This window comes from Sphaeramia orbicularis, chromosome 12 (genome assembly GCF_902148855.1).
Source record: "Sphaeramia orbicularis chromosome 12, fSphaOr1.1, whole genome shotgun sequence".
NCBI lineage: Eukaryota > Metazoa > Chordata > Actinopteri > Kurtiformes > Apogonidae > Sphaeramia > Sphaeramia orbicularis.
The window spans coordinates 10,341,343-10,356,292 of record NC_043968.1 but is presented as its reverse complement, the minus strand read 5'-3'; the positions used below and the strand labels follow the sequence as shown (position 1 = coordinate 10,356,292).

Genomic DNA, 14,950 nt, shown 5'->3' with positions numbered 1-14,950 from the left:
TGGACTGATGAGGAGACCCAGTTATCACTCAGTCTCATCCATGAAAAAAAAAAACCATCACAGCCATTTTAGACAAAAATGTATTTGGCTTGCACAAAGTACTCTTCAGAATGAGGGTAAAATTTACATTTTGCATTGGCAGAATTGTCATTGTCCTTCCTTTTGCTACCTGTCACAATGCACTACCCAAACCAAATGGCTTAGTTAACTTCTATTCCTATTCCAGAATGATTGATGATGGTGCCAGACCTATATACAGCACTATCCACAGTGTGGAGGTTAGGCTACACAAGACTAGATTGAAAATGGCGACAGTCTATTTCTTCTGCTCAGTTTTTTAGAGCCGTGGGAAATGTAGTCTGTGGTGTCACCTTCTGACCACGTTTCATCCTAGTTTATTCACTCCAAACCACAATAAGAAAAATGTACATAATTCAAATTTTCTCTTTTACACATTTTTACAACCTTTCAGTAGTTGTATCTCAATTTGCTTGACATGTTGTGTAAACATAGTCGCGAAAAATATTATTAGACCGTCAAAAGTCATCAAAAACAATGGTTATGCAATCAAGTACTAACTCCTGTGTGTATCATGTGACTAAACCAGACAAAAGAAAACATGGAATGCCTAAAAGCACTAGTTTTGTCAGTACGATGCCATAGATATTGATGTAAGAACTGAAGTGATTTTGGTTATTATCAAGAAAACCATGAAAAATGGATAGATTTCAGCTCTGAAATTAAACTCTTAAGAGATATTTTTGTTGTTATCATTATATTTATTCAAACAAATGTACCTTTAGTTGTACCAGGCATTAAGATGAACAAGAAATTGAAGAAAACGAGGGGTTTTCCACGACTGTATTAAATGTGATATGATGTGCCGTATCTCTCTTTCAGTCCTTCAATACATGCAGTTTGTAGAAGACTACTCCGAGCCGCAGCCTTCAGTGTTCTACCAGATGCCACAGAGTGAGAGCATCTATGAGCAACGCAACAAGCGCTTTCAGGACATCTACGGCTTCAACGACTCCTTCAGCAGCACTGACTCTGTACACGAGCCAATGCAGCCTCCAGCATTGCCCCCAAAACAGAGGCAACTGGTAAGAAACTTCTTGATGCGTACCAGTTGGGTGACAAAAAGTGACTTTGGACACCACAGAGAAAATGCTGAAATACTAAATTGGTTATCATACCTACTATCATGTGACAAAAAGCGCGAGGATGGTTAGTGGCCACAGTTTTCTGTCACATGACAACAACTTTCTGGTGTAGAGCTTGCTGCTGGTCTCAGGCTTTGCGTGTTTGTTTTTTTTTCTTCATTGGTAAGAAAAGAGTAGAGAAGCTTACAGTTTGCACTCTGTGACCAAAGTACATTCCAGTGGTAATCCTCATCAATTTTCTCTCGAGCCTCCTCCTATCTTGTTATCTCTTTAACCTATTCAGCCCTTCCTCCCTGAGTCTCTCTATCGCTCTTCCTCACCATGTTTTGTAGCCACAGCAGACATCTATGAGTACACCGAGGTGTTTGGTTGTTACTGCGAGATAAGGCCTCCCTTTATCAGCGCCACATCAGATCCAGTCCACTTATCTTAATCTGGGTCGGCGTCTGGGTTAATTGAGACAACTGTCTGACAGACATTCAGTGTGCTCAGAGAGATAGTGGGATACGCTAAGCAAGGGAGAGGACACTGTGATGAGTTTTTTTTCATCTGGTCTGTCAGTAATATGTGTATGTGAACCAAATGCCTTGATAATCACTTTTTTTTTTTTTTTAATAAGTTGTTAGAAATAAAAGCGGATGGGACACTATCTTATTTTCCTTATATCTGTCATACATACCTGAAGGTGACAAACTGATATGTGGCTGCCCTAAAGCCTTGCAGTGATAATGAAGACAAAACACATGTAAATAGCAAACAGATGACAGTCTTCTTTGGTATAAAGCTAGCTATCACCCCCCAAGAAAGAAAATAGACTTTGTAACTGAGTTGCAGGCCACCTCAGAGAGTCTTTCTTCTTTCTCTTTGTCTATTGTCCTCTTTCTGCCACCACAGCCACGTATTGGAGCATTTATTTTTATCATTATTTTGTCTGAGTGTACAGTCAGACTCATCTCTTCTCCTGCTGCAAGGCCTAATCTGGCCACATGTTTTGGACTTGATGAGCTAGTGGCCCAGTGGAATAAGCCTGTTTGCCGCCTCCATAAAACCGGGCTTACACGCTTTGCCGACTTTACATGGCTTTGAAAAAAAAAAAAAAAAGTCTGTTCAGTTGCTGCGTGGATAAGGGGGGAAAAACAGAGCGGATCATACTGGCCCTGTTTACAGCGTGTTGTAGTTGGCCTCGTTTCTCTAAAGCTTCTAAAGCTCAGGACATTAAAAGGAGGTTTATTGAACCGTCTCATTAGACATTAATATGTGTAACCTGAACAGGTCATGTGACCCTCTAGTAATTAGGGCTTTCTAGGAAGAACTCTGACCGCAGTAACACTTCAAAGGTGGCTAATTTTTCTGCATGTCTGTACCAGAATCCTCCTTGACTTTCACCACTTTGACTTCACTACTCTACTGCTGACTTTGATTAAATCTGCTCTAATTCAATCTTGCTTATTAGTGTAATTACCTGTCCCGTTTCTTCTTTTTTTTCCTCCCTTAACACCCCGTTTTTCCCCTCTTCACCTTCCTTAACCCCTATGACCCTCTCTCTCGCTCTCTCTCTCTGTTTTCTTCTCTACTTTCTTCCTCTTCTTTCTTTGTTTCCTCGTCAGGCCTCCCACTCTTCATCCCCTTCTTCTTCCTCCTCCTCTTCTCTCTCTTGCCACCTCCAGCCGTCTGTAGCGGCCATGGAGGAGGCGGGCTCTGGGCTGGGCCTCAGCATGTCCGTCTCTAACTCGTACCTGATTGGCCAAGCATCCTTGACCACACCTACGGTGAGTCCCCCCCCATACCTCACCCCTCTGGCCCCTCCCATTCTCCACTCCAGGTCTGGGTGCTGTGTGGTCCTGGACTGGTCCAGGGGGCGGCTTGACCTGTGTGTGCTCCATACGTGTTACAGCCAGTTCATCTAACCCTTTGAGGTTCTTTATGGGGCTGGTGGTTTGGTTGCTGTGTGGTCCTTTTTTATTCATCCACCCATCATGTGTGTATTTGCTTTGAGTGTGTGAATTTGTTGCTTTGCTGTGTTTTTATTTTCTGGCTGAAGCATTTGACACAGTGTGATTAATGTGTGTTTTGTGACTGTGTTGCTTGATGTCGTGGTTCTGCGCAGTCGTGTGCTTGTGTGCTGCACTGAAGCATTCCTCCACATGACAGGTAATTCTTTGACTCTTCCACTCTTTGAAGCTTCCCACTGTTATGAAAAACCTGGAACTGTCTTGATTTTTCAGACCTCATTTTTTACAGGCCTGGAAATGTTACAAAAATAAGGAAAATCGTGAAATGTTTCAGACTTATTTTGTCAGCAGAGAAATTTACAAAATAGCAATGCAAGCCTGTCATATTTAAACAAAGACACTAAGGAAAAAAATCAACTTGAATTGGTGGATTAGCACAGCCAGACCTTAGCAGGAAATGTATTTATCGGGATAAACCCCTTGAGATATACCATCTCATTTTGCAATCCTTAGTGCCTGTTAAGTCATCTCTGTAGCAGAAATCAATGTGAGCACCTGTTGTTTTGAATACTTGAAGTGAACAAGAAAATAACTGGCAGAATGAGAAGAGATTGTTTAATTTTCCTGCAATAATTGACTCATGTACTTCCGTTGTGGGAGTAGCTGCTCTTGAAAAGACATGGAAAAGTTTTGAAATCTTGTCTGTAAAATGTGTGGGAAGTCTCCTCTTTGCAGTTGGCCTCAGAGATAGAGTGTTGTGTGTCCAGAGCAAACAGATTCTAAACAAAAGCAACTCATCTAAATATCACAAGAGCCTGTCAGGCCTTTGGTGGCAGCTTATAAAAAAAAAAAATAGGTCTTTGTTAGTTACGTAAACCATCAGCAGGATCTTGCTAATGAATTAGCTCACTGATTCCTGTTGGATTGGTCCCTGGTCTCTCCTGACCATGACCTGGCAAAGTATTACAACAGTGGTCAGAGTTTTTGGAAAGGCTGACCCATGATGACCTCTTGGTGTGCAAGTCAGTGAGGATCTCCCTCAGGATATCTCCAGTGGAATGCAACTCCAGTTGGACCTGATGGAAAACACATTCCTCCTCCTGCTCTTCTTCCTTCCTATCGTCCTTCCTTCCTCCCTCCCTCCCTTCCTCGTATCTTCTTCGTCTTCTCAGCGTCGGCCACCATATGCACTTCACTACTTACCGTCCTCGCCACCACTCCAAGCTGCTCGACCGTAAACACACACATGCACATGCTTCCACCGTCTGGTTGTCCGCTTCATTGGAATGTTTGAATTCCTCAACTCCTTGGGGCATGATGTTTTTGGGGGGATGTCATGGGGGAGGAAAGGCATGCCAGGAAAACCTTTGCATATGTTGAGTGGAAAGAAAAGGAATTATTCACTGGTTGATTTTGTCAGTGATGTCATCTCAGAAAGGATATCCTAGTCTTACTTGTATTTGGTTAAGACAACATAAAGAATGAGTCAATTTCCCGCTGAAAATCTTCAGCGGCAGTGCATGAACACATGCTTGCATTTGTGTGTCTGAGTGCGTGCAGCGTCTATCAGTGATCTGTGTCTCAGTGCTGGTATGCTGAAACAGAGCTGGTATGTGCTACGTGTTGTTACAGGTTACCACTACCTCCCTGCTGACAGGCATCTTCTCAGCTGGCCACATTCGACATACACTTCCACACACTGTCATGTTTATCATGATTACATCTGTTGTGTAAACACATATACATACTCGCTGTTGATGCTGGGTGTTTTTCAGTTAAACAGTTCTGTCCTGTCATCATTCATGCTATCTCATCGAAGATGTTTGTGTTGCCACTGGTTCCACTTGAGCATTTTGTTTGGTTGTATGAGTGTGTGTGCGGTGCAGTGCATTTCATGTTCAGGCACATCACTCCCATAGTCCAGGTTTAATGGAGGTGTTGGAGAATGAGGTGAACGCTTTTTTTTTTCCCTCCGTCTGCTCCCTATTGTTCTGCTTCTTTTCCTATCTACTCTGTCTTCACCTCTCTGATCCCCTTCTTTTTAAGGCCTGCCCTTCATTTCTTTTTATTCCTGCTTTCCACCAATCGCAGAGCTTGGACCAGGTTGCCTTGACCAATGCCACCATTCTGGATGGCAGCGGGGGCGGGACCAACGGTTCCCTGGCTGGCTCAATGGGCTCTGTGGCTGTCTGTCTTCCTTCTGAGTCTTCTCTCACTGATTCTCTCCACACCTCAGCGGTGAGCTAACATACAGACAGAAGGATAGATGTGATGCGGGACAGGACATGTACAAATCAGCTCTCCAAAGAGATTAATAAATGTGATACTTAACCTCTTTCCATGGAAGGCTGGTGTTAGATTACACTTGATATTGTTGCTCAGATGATATTACAGTGAGTCATTCACTTAGTGGCATCTTGTTGTCATTATCACTGCCCACAAATTGTCTGCTGTCTGATTATTGGTCTTAAAAGAGTCCTAGTAGAGCATGTTGCATTGCATGTTGTTTTTGCCAGTAAACACTATATACAAAGGATGCACTCCAGTGCCACCTGGTGGTCCTGATGATCCTGAGCTGTACAATACCAGTCCTCTGCTAGCTGCTATCTCTCCTTAGCCACATTCCCACCCTTAGCAAACACTCTTTTTGCCCCTCTCCGCTCCCTTATGCACTCGGTTTGTGTCCCCTCCTCTTTTCCTGTAGAGCGAGAGCGCGAATGACGAGGGCGGGGAGGGGGAGTACGTCAACTTGTACTCATCCAGCCAAGCCAATGGAGAGCTGCCTCTCTCCCTCAGAGTAAGTAGCAGACCGCCACGGGTGAAAGGTCAATTCCATTTACGCGTCACATCACTTCAAGATGCGAATCGATGAAAAGACGTCAAGGGATTCGAGGCAAGGAGGGCCGTTTGACTGGCAACTCCGATCGATTCATGTCTTGAACTGAACGCGTCGAAAATGGAATATGAACGCAGCCAAACCTGACTGAGCATGACTTCCGATTCAGAGGGTTTGACTGTGAAAAAGGGGACTCGTGTGCTGTGGTTGGTGTCTGTGAAACAGTTGTCCATCTGTATGTTCTGACTGCCAGGCTGGTGATCGCTGTCTCTCTTCTGGCTGCACTTCAACTGTAACGAGCATTTAACCTTGTTCCGTTCTAACACTTGACATGCCGCTGCTCCGAAAGGGATTCTCCATGGTTCACTGGCTTTCAGTTTTCCCAATAACATTCCCCATAACAGCCTCTGTGCCCCCTGTGCAGTGTGTGACGGTGTGACAGAGTGTGTGTGTGTGTGTGTGTGTGTGTGTGTGTGTGTGTGTGTGTGTGTGTGCAGTTTCGTTTATTCCCTCGGGTCTGCGTGTGGATTTGGTATTTAGGAGTGTGGAGGTATGTAGGTGAGTGACAACAAAAGATTCTGATTTTTGGGTGTATGACTGTGATTGTAGCCTTACTTGGTGTCATTTCTGTGTGTGTGAGATCTACCTTCTGGTGTACTTCTGTATCGGGTCTCTTCTGTGTCATTTTCCCTTCATACTCATAATAAGCCAAACCTCCATTTTACCCATCTACCCTTTAAACCTCAATCATGAATAACGTTCTTTGGAAACATAGTGATAAACATCATCGTCACCGCATGGAGCCACTCACCAGTGATGTTCCATGTAACCTTCTGCGCACATGTTGATTATTTCTTTTCCCTGATTAGGAAACGATCGCAACTGATGATGTACTTCAAGACCCCGCCCCTCAGATGCCATCCAGCAATAGCAAAGAGGCTCTAGAGAAGGAAAGGTAAGGGTTTGCTATTCCTTTGGCTGTACTACACTGCAAAATTCAAAATCTTACTGAGTATATTTTTCTCATTTCTAGTCAAAATAGCTCATCACACTTAAAATAAGACATAATCACCTAAAGAGTAACTTTTCAGTGAGATATAAGAACTCATTTTTAGACAATAGATCTTGAAAATCTAATTTCAAGAAATCTTATCAAGATAATTTTCACTTGTTGCATTTACAGATTTTGTGTTTGAATTAAGCAACAAAAAAAAAAAACTACCAATGGAACAAGTGAAAATTATCTTGGTAAGATTTCCTGAAAAATTATTTCAAGATATCTTGTCTAAAAATAAGTTCTTATATGTCACTGAAAAGTTACTCTTTAGATGATTATGTCTTATTTTAAAGTGTGATGAGATATTGTGACTAGAAATGAGAAAAATACACTTGGTAAGACTTAGATTTTTTCCAGTGTATTGCTGGTACAGTATGTTGTTTCAACATCATTCTTGCATTGTGCACTCATAATGGGTGGCAAGTAAAGTAAATACACTCAAACTGGTCATGCTGTAATTTTGTTGTGCTTGATAGAACAGGAAAACTTGCACAGTTTTTTTTTTTAAGAACTAATCTAATAGAGTAGTCTGCCTGGATGTTGTCATGCACCTTGTTTTGTTAATCTTACATTGTATATATCCTATACTGCCTGTGTATATATCCTTATTTGTTGTACATATTTCCTATCTGTAGTATAGAATTAGCTTTTTGCATATTTTAGCAGTATTTAGTAGGAATTCATAGTATATTTATATTTAATATTTTATCTTGTAGGCTTTATACATTTCCTACATTTTTCAATATTTTGTATGATATTTTCTATACAGTCTTTTTGCACTAAGTGTTTTTGCTGCTAAACAAATCTTCATTGTTCCTGTAACAGTGACAGTAAAAATCTAATATAATATAATTGTTATTGCACGCTAATTCTTAAATGAAGTGAGTTTGTTGCTGGTGAGGGACATGCAGGATCTGTGTGTAGAGCGAACCATCAATCACATCATTCTTGACAAGTTTATGAAACAACCAAAGCAGGATCCACCCCCACTAGTCATCAACCTCAACCTGTAAATGAGCAAAAAGCAGGAGAAAAAATAAGGATTAGGATGTAAATAGGAAAAGTAATGTCAGTTATGTATAATTGTTTAGATTACACTACATATGATATTGACAAAAATAGGTCACTTGTCGACATTAACTGTAATTCACTTAAATGTAATTTATTCATCAAAATCTGTTCAGTTTACCACAACACCCTCTGTCCTTTGACCCCATGTTACAGTAGGGACACCCCCTCACACACATGTTATTCTGTTGTACTGTAGATATTGTAATGTCATTTTTTTTCACGAATACACACAGATATTTTTTTCACAAATGCAGCCCTTCTTCAAATGTTAGTGTGAGTGTTGTGTCCATACTGATCATATTTGTGTGTGTGTGTTTGTGTGTTTTCAGGAGGCAGAAGTCATCGGAGTCGGCTGGAAGTGATGAGGAAGATGTGGACGAGCTCTCCCTCATAGACCACAAAGAGATCATGAACAGAATAACACTAAAACAAGAAGTAAGTTAACTGTCGGTGCTAATGCTGTGGACTGTTTTTATGGCGGCTGTTACCAGCACACACAACACAGTTTGTCTTCTTAGTCCAGTGTGGGGCTATGTTTGCTGTGAGTCACTTTAAGAGAAATCAAATCCAAGGATGGGTCTTATAAAAGTGCTGTGGACTGGTCTATAGTGTCAGGCCAGTCTCAGACTTGCTCTTGGATCAGTCTGATGTGAATGCGTTAGTATCACGAATAAAAATACTGATTGGTTTATTTATTTATTTATTTATTAGGGACAGTGCATATTAACGAACATCTACAACAATTGCAGCTGTAAATATGCCAGATTGTAGCACCGGTGCTAATTTCCATCTGTCGTCCCTAGGCAGGTGACAGGAAAGACAGTTTACAAAAAGGCAAAACATCATAAAAAAACACAGAACAACACAGTGAGAACAATCTACTGATGGTCACAGGCTTGGTTTTCCTTCATCCAATGTTTAAGATGTGATTTGAAGGAGGCATATGATTGTATTAAGCCTAAAGGGGCGCAACCCCACCCACAGGCTCCCTGAGAGCTAAGACTTTTGTTACCACGGCAACATGGTAGTTACACTAATCACAATTTGTCATGTGTTTATGGTTTAATTTTGCTAAATGAGAAATAAGAAGATAAAGTTTTTAAGAGTGCTTGAAATACTTTTCTTTTTTGTGTGTGTAGAAATATGAATGAATACTGTGTATTTAATTCTACTGGTTTTACCAGTTAAAATTCTTCCTTAAAGGGGTCATATTTTGCTAAACCCACTTTTATTAGTCTGTAGTACATTTATTTGTGTATTTGGACCCTAATAGTTCAAAAAGTTTGAATTTGAACCCTCCAGGTGCTCATAATTCCGGCAAAAATCGAGTGGATTTCTACAACCCGTTTTAATTCCTGCTTAATTTGTTACGTTTTATAACTAGTTACGTCACAACATTTGTGCATATAAGGTCAAAACTTCTGACAAACATTTCTTCAAGTACGCCATAATTGTTTGTCAGCAGCAGCAGTTGTAGTCCATGCTGAAAATATGTCCAGACTTCGAGCCGATTACCTAAAAAGTTCAGCTGTTGGTTGAACGGGACAGAGCAGCACAGTCAACAACCTGGAGGGGGCGAGGCCTGAAGTGGCTCCTTTGCATTGGTCAAAACAACCTTTCTGGTGTCATTACTCAAAAATAGGGTTAAAGATGGACCTGTGGAGTTGAATTAATGAAGAATTCAGACCCAAGCAGAGCACTTACAGCTTATGTAGACCACAGGGAAATGTTTGAAAATGTATAATTTCATTTAAAAAAAAAAGCAAAATATCACTCCTTTAAAGTAAAAATTTTCTGTAAGAGTGAAGTGATCTGAGTGGTTTGAACTGATGGGACTATCAAGCATGTTTTAAATTTATCAAAAAATCTGAGTAAATGTGTTATACTTAAAGCCGGCCGAGAACTAAAAAGCTTCGTTCAACAGAAAACATTTAGGACTGTCTCAAATCTGACTATTGGTTCAACCGCAAGTCATACGCTGTCCTGGCTTTGCATCACTTATGGCCATTGCTGCCCTCTGGAGTTAGGTTTTAGAAACTGCAGAGCTGAAAATGACAAACCTTCCTCCTCCTCCGCCGCCTCCTTTGTCCTGTGCGGTGCAGTCTGATGGACAGATGTGTGAAAATGCAGCTCTCCGCTCTGCGAGGTTAAAGGCAACAGGACAGTACTGGTTCAGAAAAGAGGTAGACAGACATGAGAGACGGGAGGAACAAAGATTTACAGCCTGCGGTGACATTTAGGGCCGGTATAGAAGACATATTGCAGTACGCTGCCGGTGCTTTTATCACGCACAAGTCAGCCTGTTTCCTTCGTCATCAGTGGAGCTGCTGCAGGACAGGGAGAGGTGGGGGGGGTGCAGAGAGGGGAGGAAAGGTGCAGGCTTCAGTTTGGGCTAGACTGCATTACTTCTCACCACCTCTAACCATCCACAGCTTCCTTTTGCTCCTTCACATGAATTCATCCCTCTGTCTGTTGTTCATTCTCTGTAATTCTCTGCATCTCACTCGCTTCCTTTACTTTTTTTTTTTTTTTTTAAATTTTAACAGAATGACGACGGCCCCGATGTCCGTGCCGGATCAGGGGATATTCTGTTAGTTCATGCTACAGAAACAGACCGCAAAGGTACAGTACTCACACTCTTACTTGTTGACTTTTAAGGATATATTTGTCTTTTTTTTCTGTATTAATGTGATTCTTAAGTTGTGCTGATGTGTGATTATTCTGCTGAGAAGATAAGTAAATAGTCTCTGTGGTTCACTTATTTGCAGTGTGCGTTGTCTGCTGTTTTAGCTGATGTGTTTTCAGCTTTAGATACTTAATTGGGCACTTTGGCTCACACACAACTAAAACGCACTGCTTTTCTCTTGTTTTTGCTTGACAGATCTTGTTTTGTACTGTGAAGCCTTTTTGACTACATATAGGACTTTTATAACCCCCGAGGACCTCATTAAGAAGCTACACTACAGATATCCTTTTTCAAATCGCTCAACATGTCACTCTGAGCCTAATCACTGTTTGGAAGAATTTTTTTTTTATCTTGAAAAGGCATGTTTGTTGTATCTCTTCTTATGTGTCTGTTAAACACATGTATTGATGTACAAACAGTGTCTCTCTACTGTTTGATTACCTACAGAAACTCAAGGTTCTAGCGACTACTTGCCAGGCTCATAAGCATTTTATTGAGTTTAATTATAAGAAGACAACAAAAAAAGCTGCTTATTTTCCCTTTTAAGATTCTCCAGTAATACGGGTGGGCGATATGGTCAAAAAAAAAAAAATCTTGATTATTTTTAAAATTTTTCATGGTAACGATAATCTTACGATATCCTTTAAGATGTGAATTTCTGTCTTTTTTTTTTTTTTTTTTTTACAAAAAATGCTGTAAAACTCTACTTGCTTACCAGGACATCTATGGATAGACACAGCGTTACAGAACAACAGCTCTTGTTTGTTTTTAAAGTGCTTCATACATCTTCTGCAAAACATCTGGGGGTGTATGTGGGGTAGGGGCAGTAGTTACGTACGTGGGGGTGCAGTCCATAACTAAAGCAACTAACACTGGGGTGAAACAAAAGTGAAACCTAACATACTTTAAACGAATGATAGGAATGCTCAATGCTGTACACTTAAGTTGATGTAAGCAGTGTATTAGGTGAAAAGGATAGGCAAAAAAAAATAAGCTTTTGCTTCTAGCCTATTCCTTTTTTGGTTTTATGTTTATTATGATTAATGTACTAAGGACAATGACTGATGTAAAACCAAAAATGAATTCATTCATTCATTCAAACATACAACCCCTGGCTTCTTTTCCTCTATTATACAGCGGATCTTACACAAAATTTTCACAACTTCTAACCCCCATGCACTGGACCCACTCCATATGATTTTGTCATGTTAACCCCCCCTTTTGCGGCGCCCTAGCTTGCATATAACGTTATTTTGACTGACATCAGTCTCGTCAAAACCTAACCATTTCCACGTTAGTGATGTGGACCCACGTCTCGCTATGAAATCATTCGCTGAGACGGGACACTCCTGCATATTTCCTCCAAGTGAGACAATGTTGTGTTTTGGGTGCTGCCGAGTCACCGCGAGACTGAATCCTGTCCACTGATTGGCTTCTGAGGCACGCATTCGGCCAATGAGGACTTTCATGCACCTCTCCTTTTACCATCTATGCACTGTCCGTTTATTTTCTTTTCGAGGCAGTATGAATACTCGATAATGTAAAACTGCACGTCGTCAAATCAACATTCACCCCACCTCTATCCAGTAATGATTAAATCAACTGACAGTCCAGTGACAAACATAACTGCAGTATATTAATCTGCTGAACCCACAGTGAACACGCATAGATATAACCAGTATCAAAGAGCCAGTCATTCCTTGTTGAATTGTCTCGTGTTTTATTTTGTGTATAAATTTCATTGTGTCATTGCCCTTGACCACACTGCACATATACTAGATTCTGCCATAGTCCAGACACGTTCAAGAAGCGGGTCAGCAAGAACACATTCTTTGTGCTCGTTCGTGTTGTGGATGAGCTGTGGTGAGTACAACTCTGAATTTGTCTTTAACGGAATGTGTAGACATAAGACAAGTTTCATGCAACTACTGTTTTTTTGTGGCTTAAATTTACTACAGAGGGTTGGAGAATGACAACTGAAATAGTCGCTCAATGGCAGAATTATTCAGTTCTTTTTTTTTTTAGTCTAATTATAAAGCCGGCCAAGAGGATTGGTCAGATATTAATGTGGTGTATTTCTCTTCACAAATATAATCCCTTCTTTTGTCTTCGCCCCCCGCCCAGCCTGGTGGAGCTGACAGAAGACATCCTCAAACAGCTCATGGACCTGGTGTTCACGCTGGTGTGTAACGGTGAGCTCAGCCTTGCCCGTGTGCTCCGCAAGAACATCCTGGATAAGGTGGAGCAGAAGAAGCTGCTGCGCTACACTAACTCCCTCAAACCCCTTGCTGCCCGCGGCGTCTCTGCCAGGTACTGAAAGATCCAAAGGGTTGTCTTTAACATCTCTTTGGGTCATTACAATATTGAATTGTACCAAATGCAAAATGCAAATCTGAGTTATGTGCAATATGCAGAAACAATGCAGCAACAAATGCACTATTTTTATAGAATTTCATAGATACTCATACTGTTAATATTCAGATATACACTACCGGTCAAAAGTTTTAGAACACCCCAATTTTTCCAGTTTTGTATTGAAATTCAAACAGTTCAAGTCCAATGAACAGCTTGAAATGGTACAAAAGTAAGTGGTGAACTGCCAAAGGTAAAAAAAAAAAAAGGTAAGGTTGAACAAAACTGAAAAATAATGTACGTTTCAGAATTATACAAAAAGGCGAACAAGGAATGGGTTAACAACTTACAGCAGTTCTGCATCAGTGGAGGTTGATCAAGCCTCGAAAGTTGGTGCTACCAATTCCTACAGGTGTCCCAGCATTTCTTAATTACTTCCAAGCCCCTCTGTCTGCATAAAACTGTGTTGGAACACACTTTGGTGCCATACCGTTGGGAGCATTATTTGAACAGTATTGTACCGCAGAAAGTAGTGTGTTATTATAAAAATGGTGAGGAAAAGGCAATTAACGATAGAAGAGAGACAGACCATCATAATGCTTAAAAATGTACAGAGAAATTGCCAAGAAAGTCAAGGTAGCACTCCCAGTTTCACTGAACACACAATGACAATAAAGACTATTCTATTCTATGACATTTCCATTTTGCCAGAGTTTAAAGGTTGATGGTATTGTGTGTCCTAACAGGCCCGGAACGCTCCACGATTTCCGCAGTCATGAGATCGCTGATCAGCTCACTCTCCTCGATGCTGAACTCTTCTACAAAATTGAGGTACAGTTCCGTCAGTGTGTGGCATTAGTAGCTAATTCCTTATGTGTTTTTCGACTCCACTTAACTTTTACTCTTTGCTGTTTTGCCTTCAGATTCCCGAGGTTCTGCTTTGGGCCAAAGAGCAGAATGAGGAGAAGAGTCCAAACCTGACTCAGTTCACAGAGCACTTTAACAACATGAGCTATTGGTAAGACCCCATTCACCAACATCAGATACTGCAGTGTTGAACTCATCGTCATTTAACCTACAAATAAATGTTACTTTCTCTTCATCCTGCAGGGTCCGCTCTTTGATAATTCAGCAGGAGAAGGCTCAAGACCGAGAGAAGCTGCTTCTCAAGTTCATCAAGATAATGAAGGTTGGGTTCATCACATAAAAGAATCACTGTTGCTGTTTCTTCTTTTGCATTACACAGGGTTCCCGCAGGGTCCTAAAAAGTCTTAATAGTCTTGAATGTACAAATCTGCATTAATACCTTAAAAAGTGTTTCAAAGGTGTTAAATTTGATATGGTAGGCCTTCAGTTATGTTGCCATGAACTTGTTCCCTGTATTGTGTTTAAATATGTCTGTTAAATGTCCAAGCTGCAAAGAAAGTAACATTAGTCTACTCAGTTTGACAATTTATATTGAAATTAGGAACCAGTTATTGATAACTTTGCAGCCCCCGGCGAGAGATGATCACAGAACATTTAACACAGGGGTCTCAAACTCGTTTACTTTCAGGGGCCACATTCAGCCCGATTTGATCTCCAGTGTGCCGGACCAGTAAAATAATAGCATAATAACCTAGAAATAATGACAACTCCAAATTTTTGTCTCTGTTTTAGTGCAAAACCCCCCCACAAAATTATGATACTACTTACTTTTATAAACTATTCAAACAAAAAAGATGTGAATAACCTTAAAAAAACTGAAATTTATTAAGAAAAATAAGTGCAATTTTAACAATATTATCCCTCAACTTATCATTTCTACATATGCATTATGGATCGAATCTACAA

The 14,950-nt window shown here is 40.7% G+C and overlaps 1 protein-coding gene across 11 annotated transcripts in view; it reads left to right on the top strand.

The window, feature by feature from the left end:
* Positions 1–14,950, top strand: part of rapgef1b (Rap guanine nucleotide exchange factor (GEF) 1b) — a 54,074-nt gene that overhangs the window by 34,926 nt on the left and 4,198 nt on the right. For 8 of the 11 annotated variants that reach the window (XM_030149142.1, XM_030149140.1, XM_030149143.1 and 5 more), the window contains 13 exons: positions 901–1,103; positions 2,771–2,932; positions 5,207–5,353; positions 5,820–5,912; positions 6,821–6,906; positions 8,409–8,514; positions 10,626–10,701; positions 10,961–11,045; positions 12,536–12,628; positions 12,890–13,075; positions 13,864–13,948; positions 14,041–14,135; positions 14,228–14,306. In XM_030149142.1, the coding sequence (XP_030005002.1) occupies positions 901–1,103; positions 2,771–2,932; positions 5,207–5,353; positions 5,820–5,912; positions 6,821–6,906; positions 8,409–8,514; positions 10,626–10,701; positions 10,961–11,045; positions 12,536–12,628; positions 12,890–13,075; positions 13,864–13,948; positions 14,041–14,135; positions 14,228–14,306 (1,496 nt within the window). The remainder of the gene's footprint in view (positions 1–900; positions 1,104–2,770; positions 2,933–5,206; positions 5,354–5,819; positions 5,913–6,820; positions 6,907–8,408; positions 8,515–10,625; positions 10,702–10,960; positions 11,046–12,535; positions 12,629–12,889; positions 13,076–13,863; positions 13,949–14,040; positions 14,136–14,227; positions 14,307–14,950) is intronic. The other 3 variants (XM_030149145.1, XM_030149149.1, XM_030149146.1) reach the window with 3 other exon arrangements.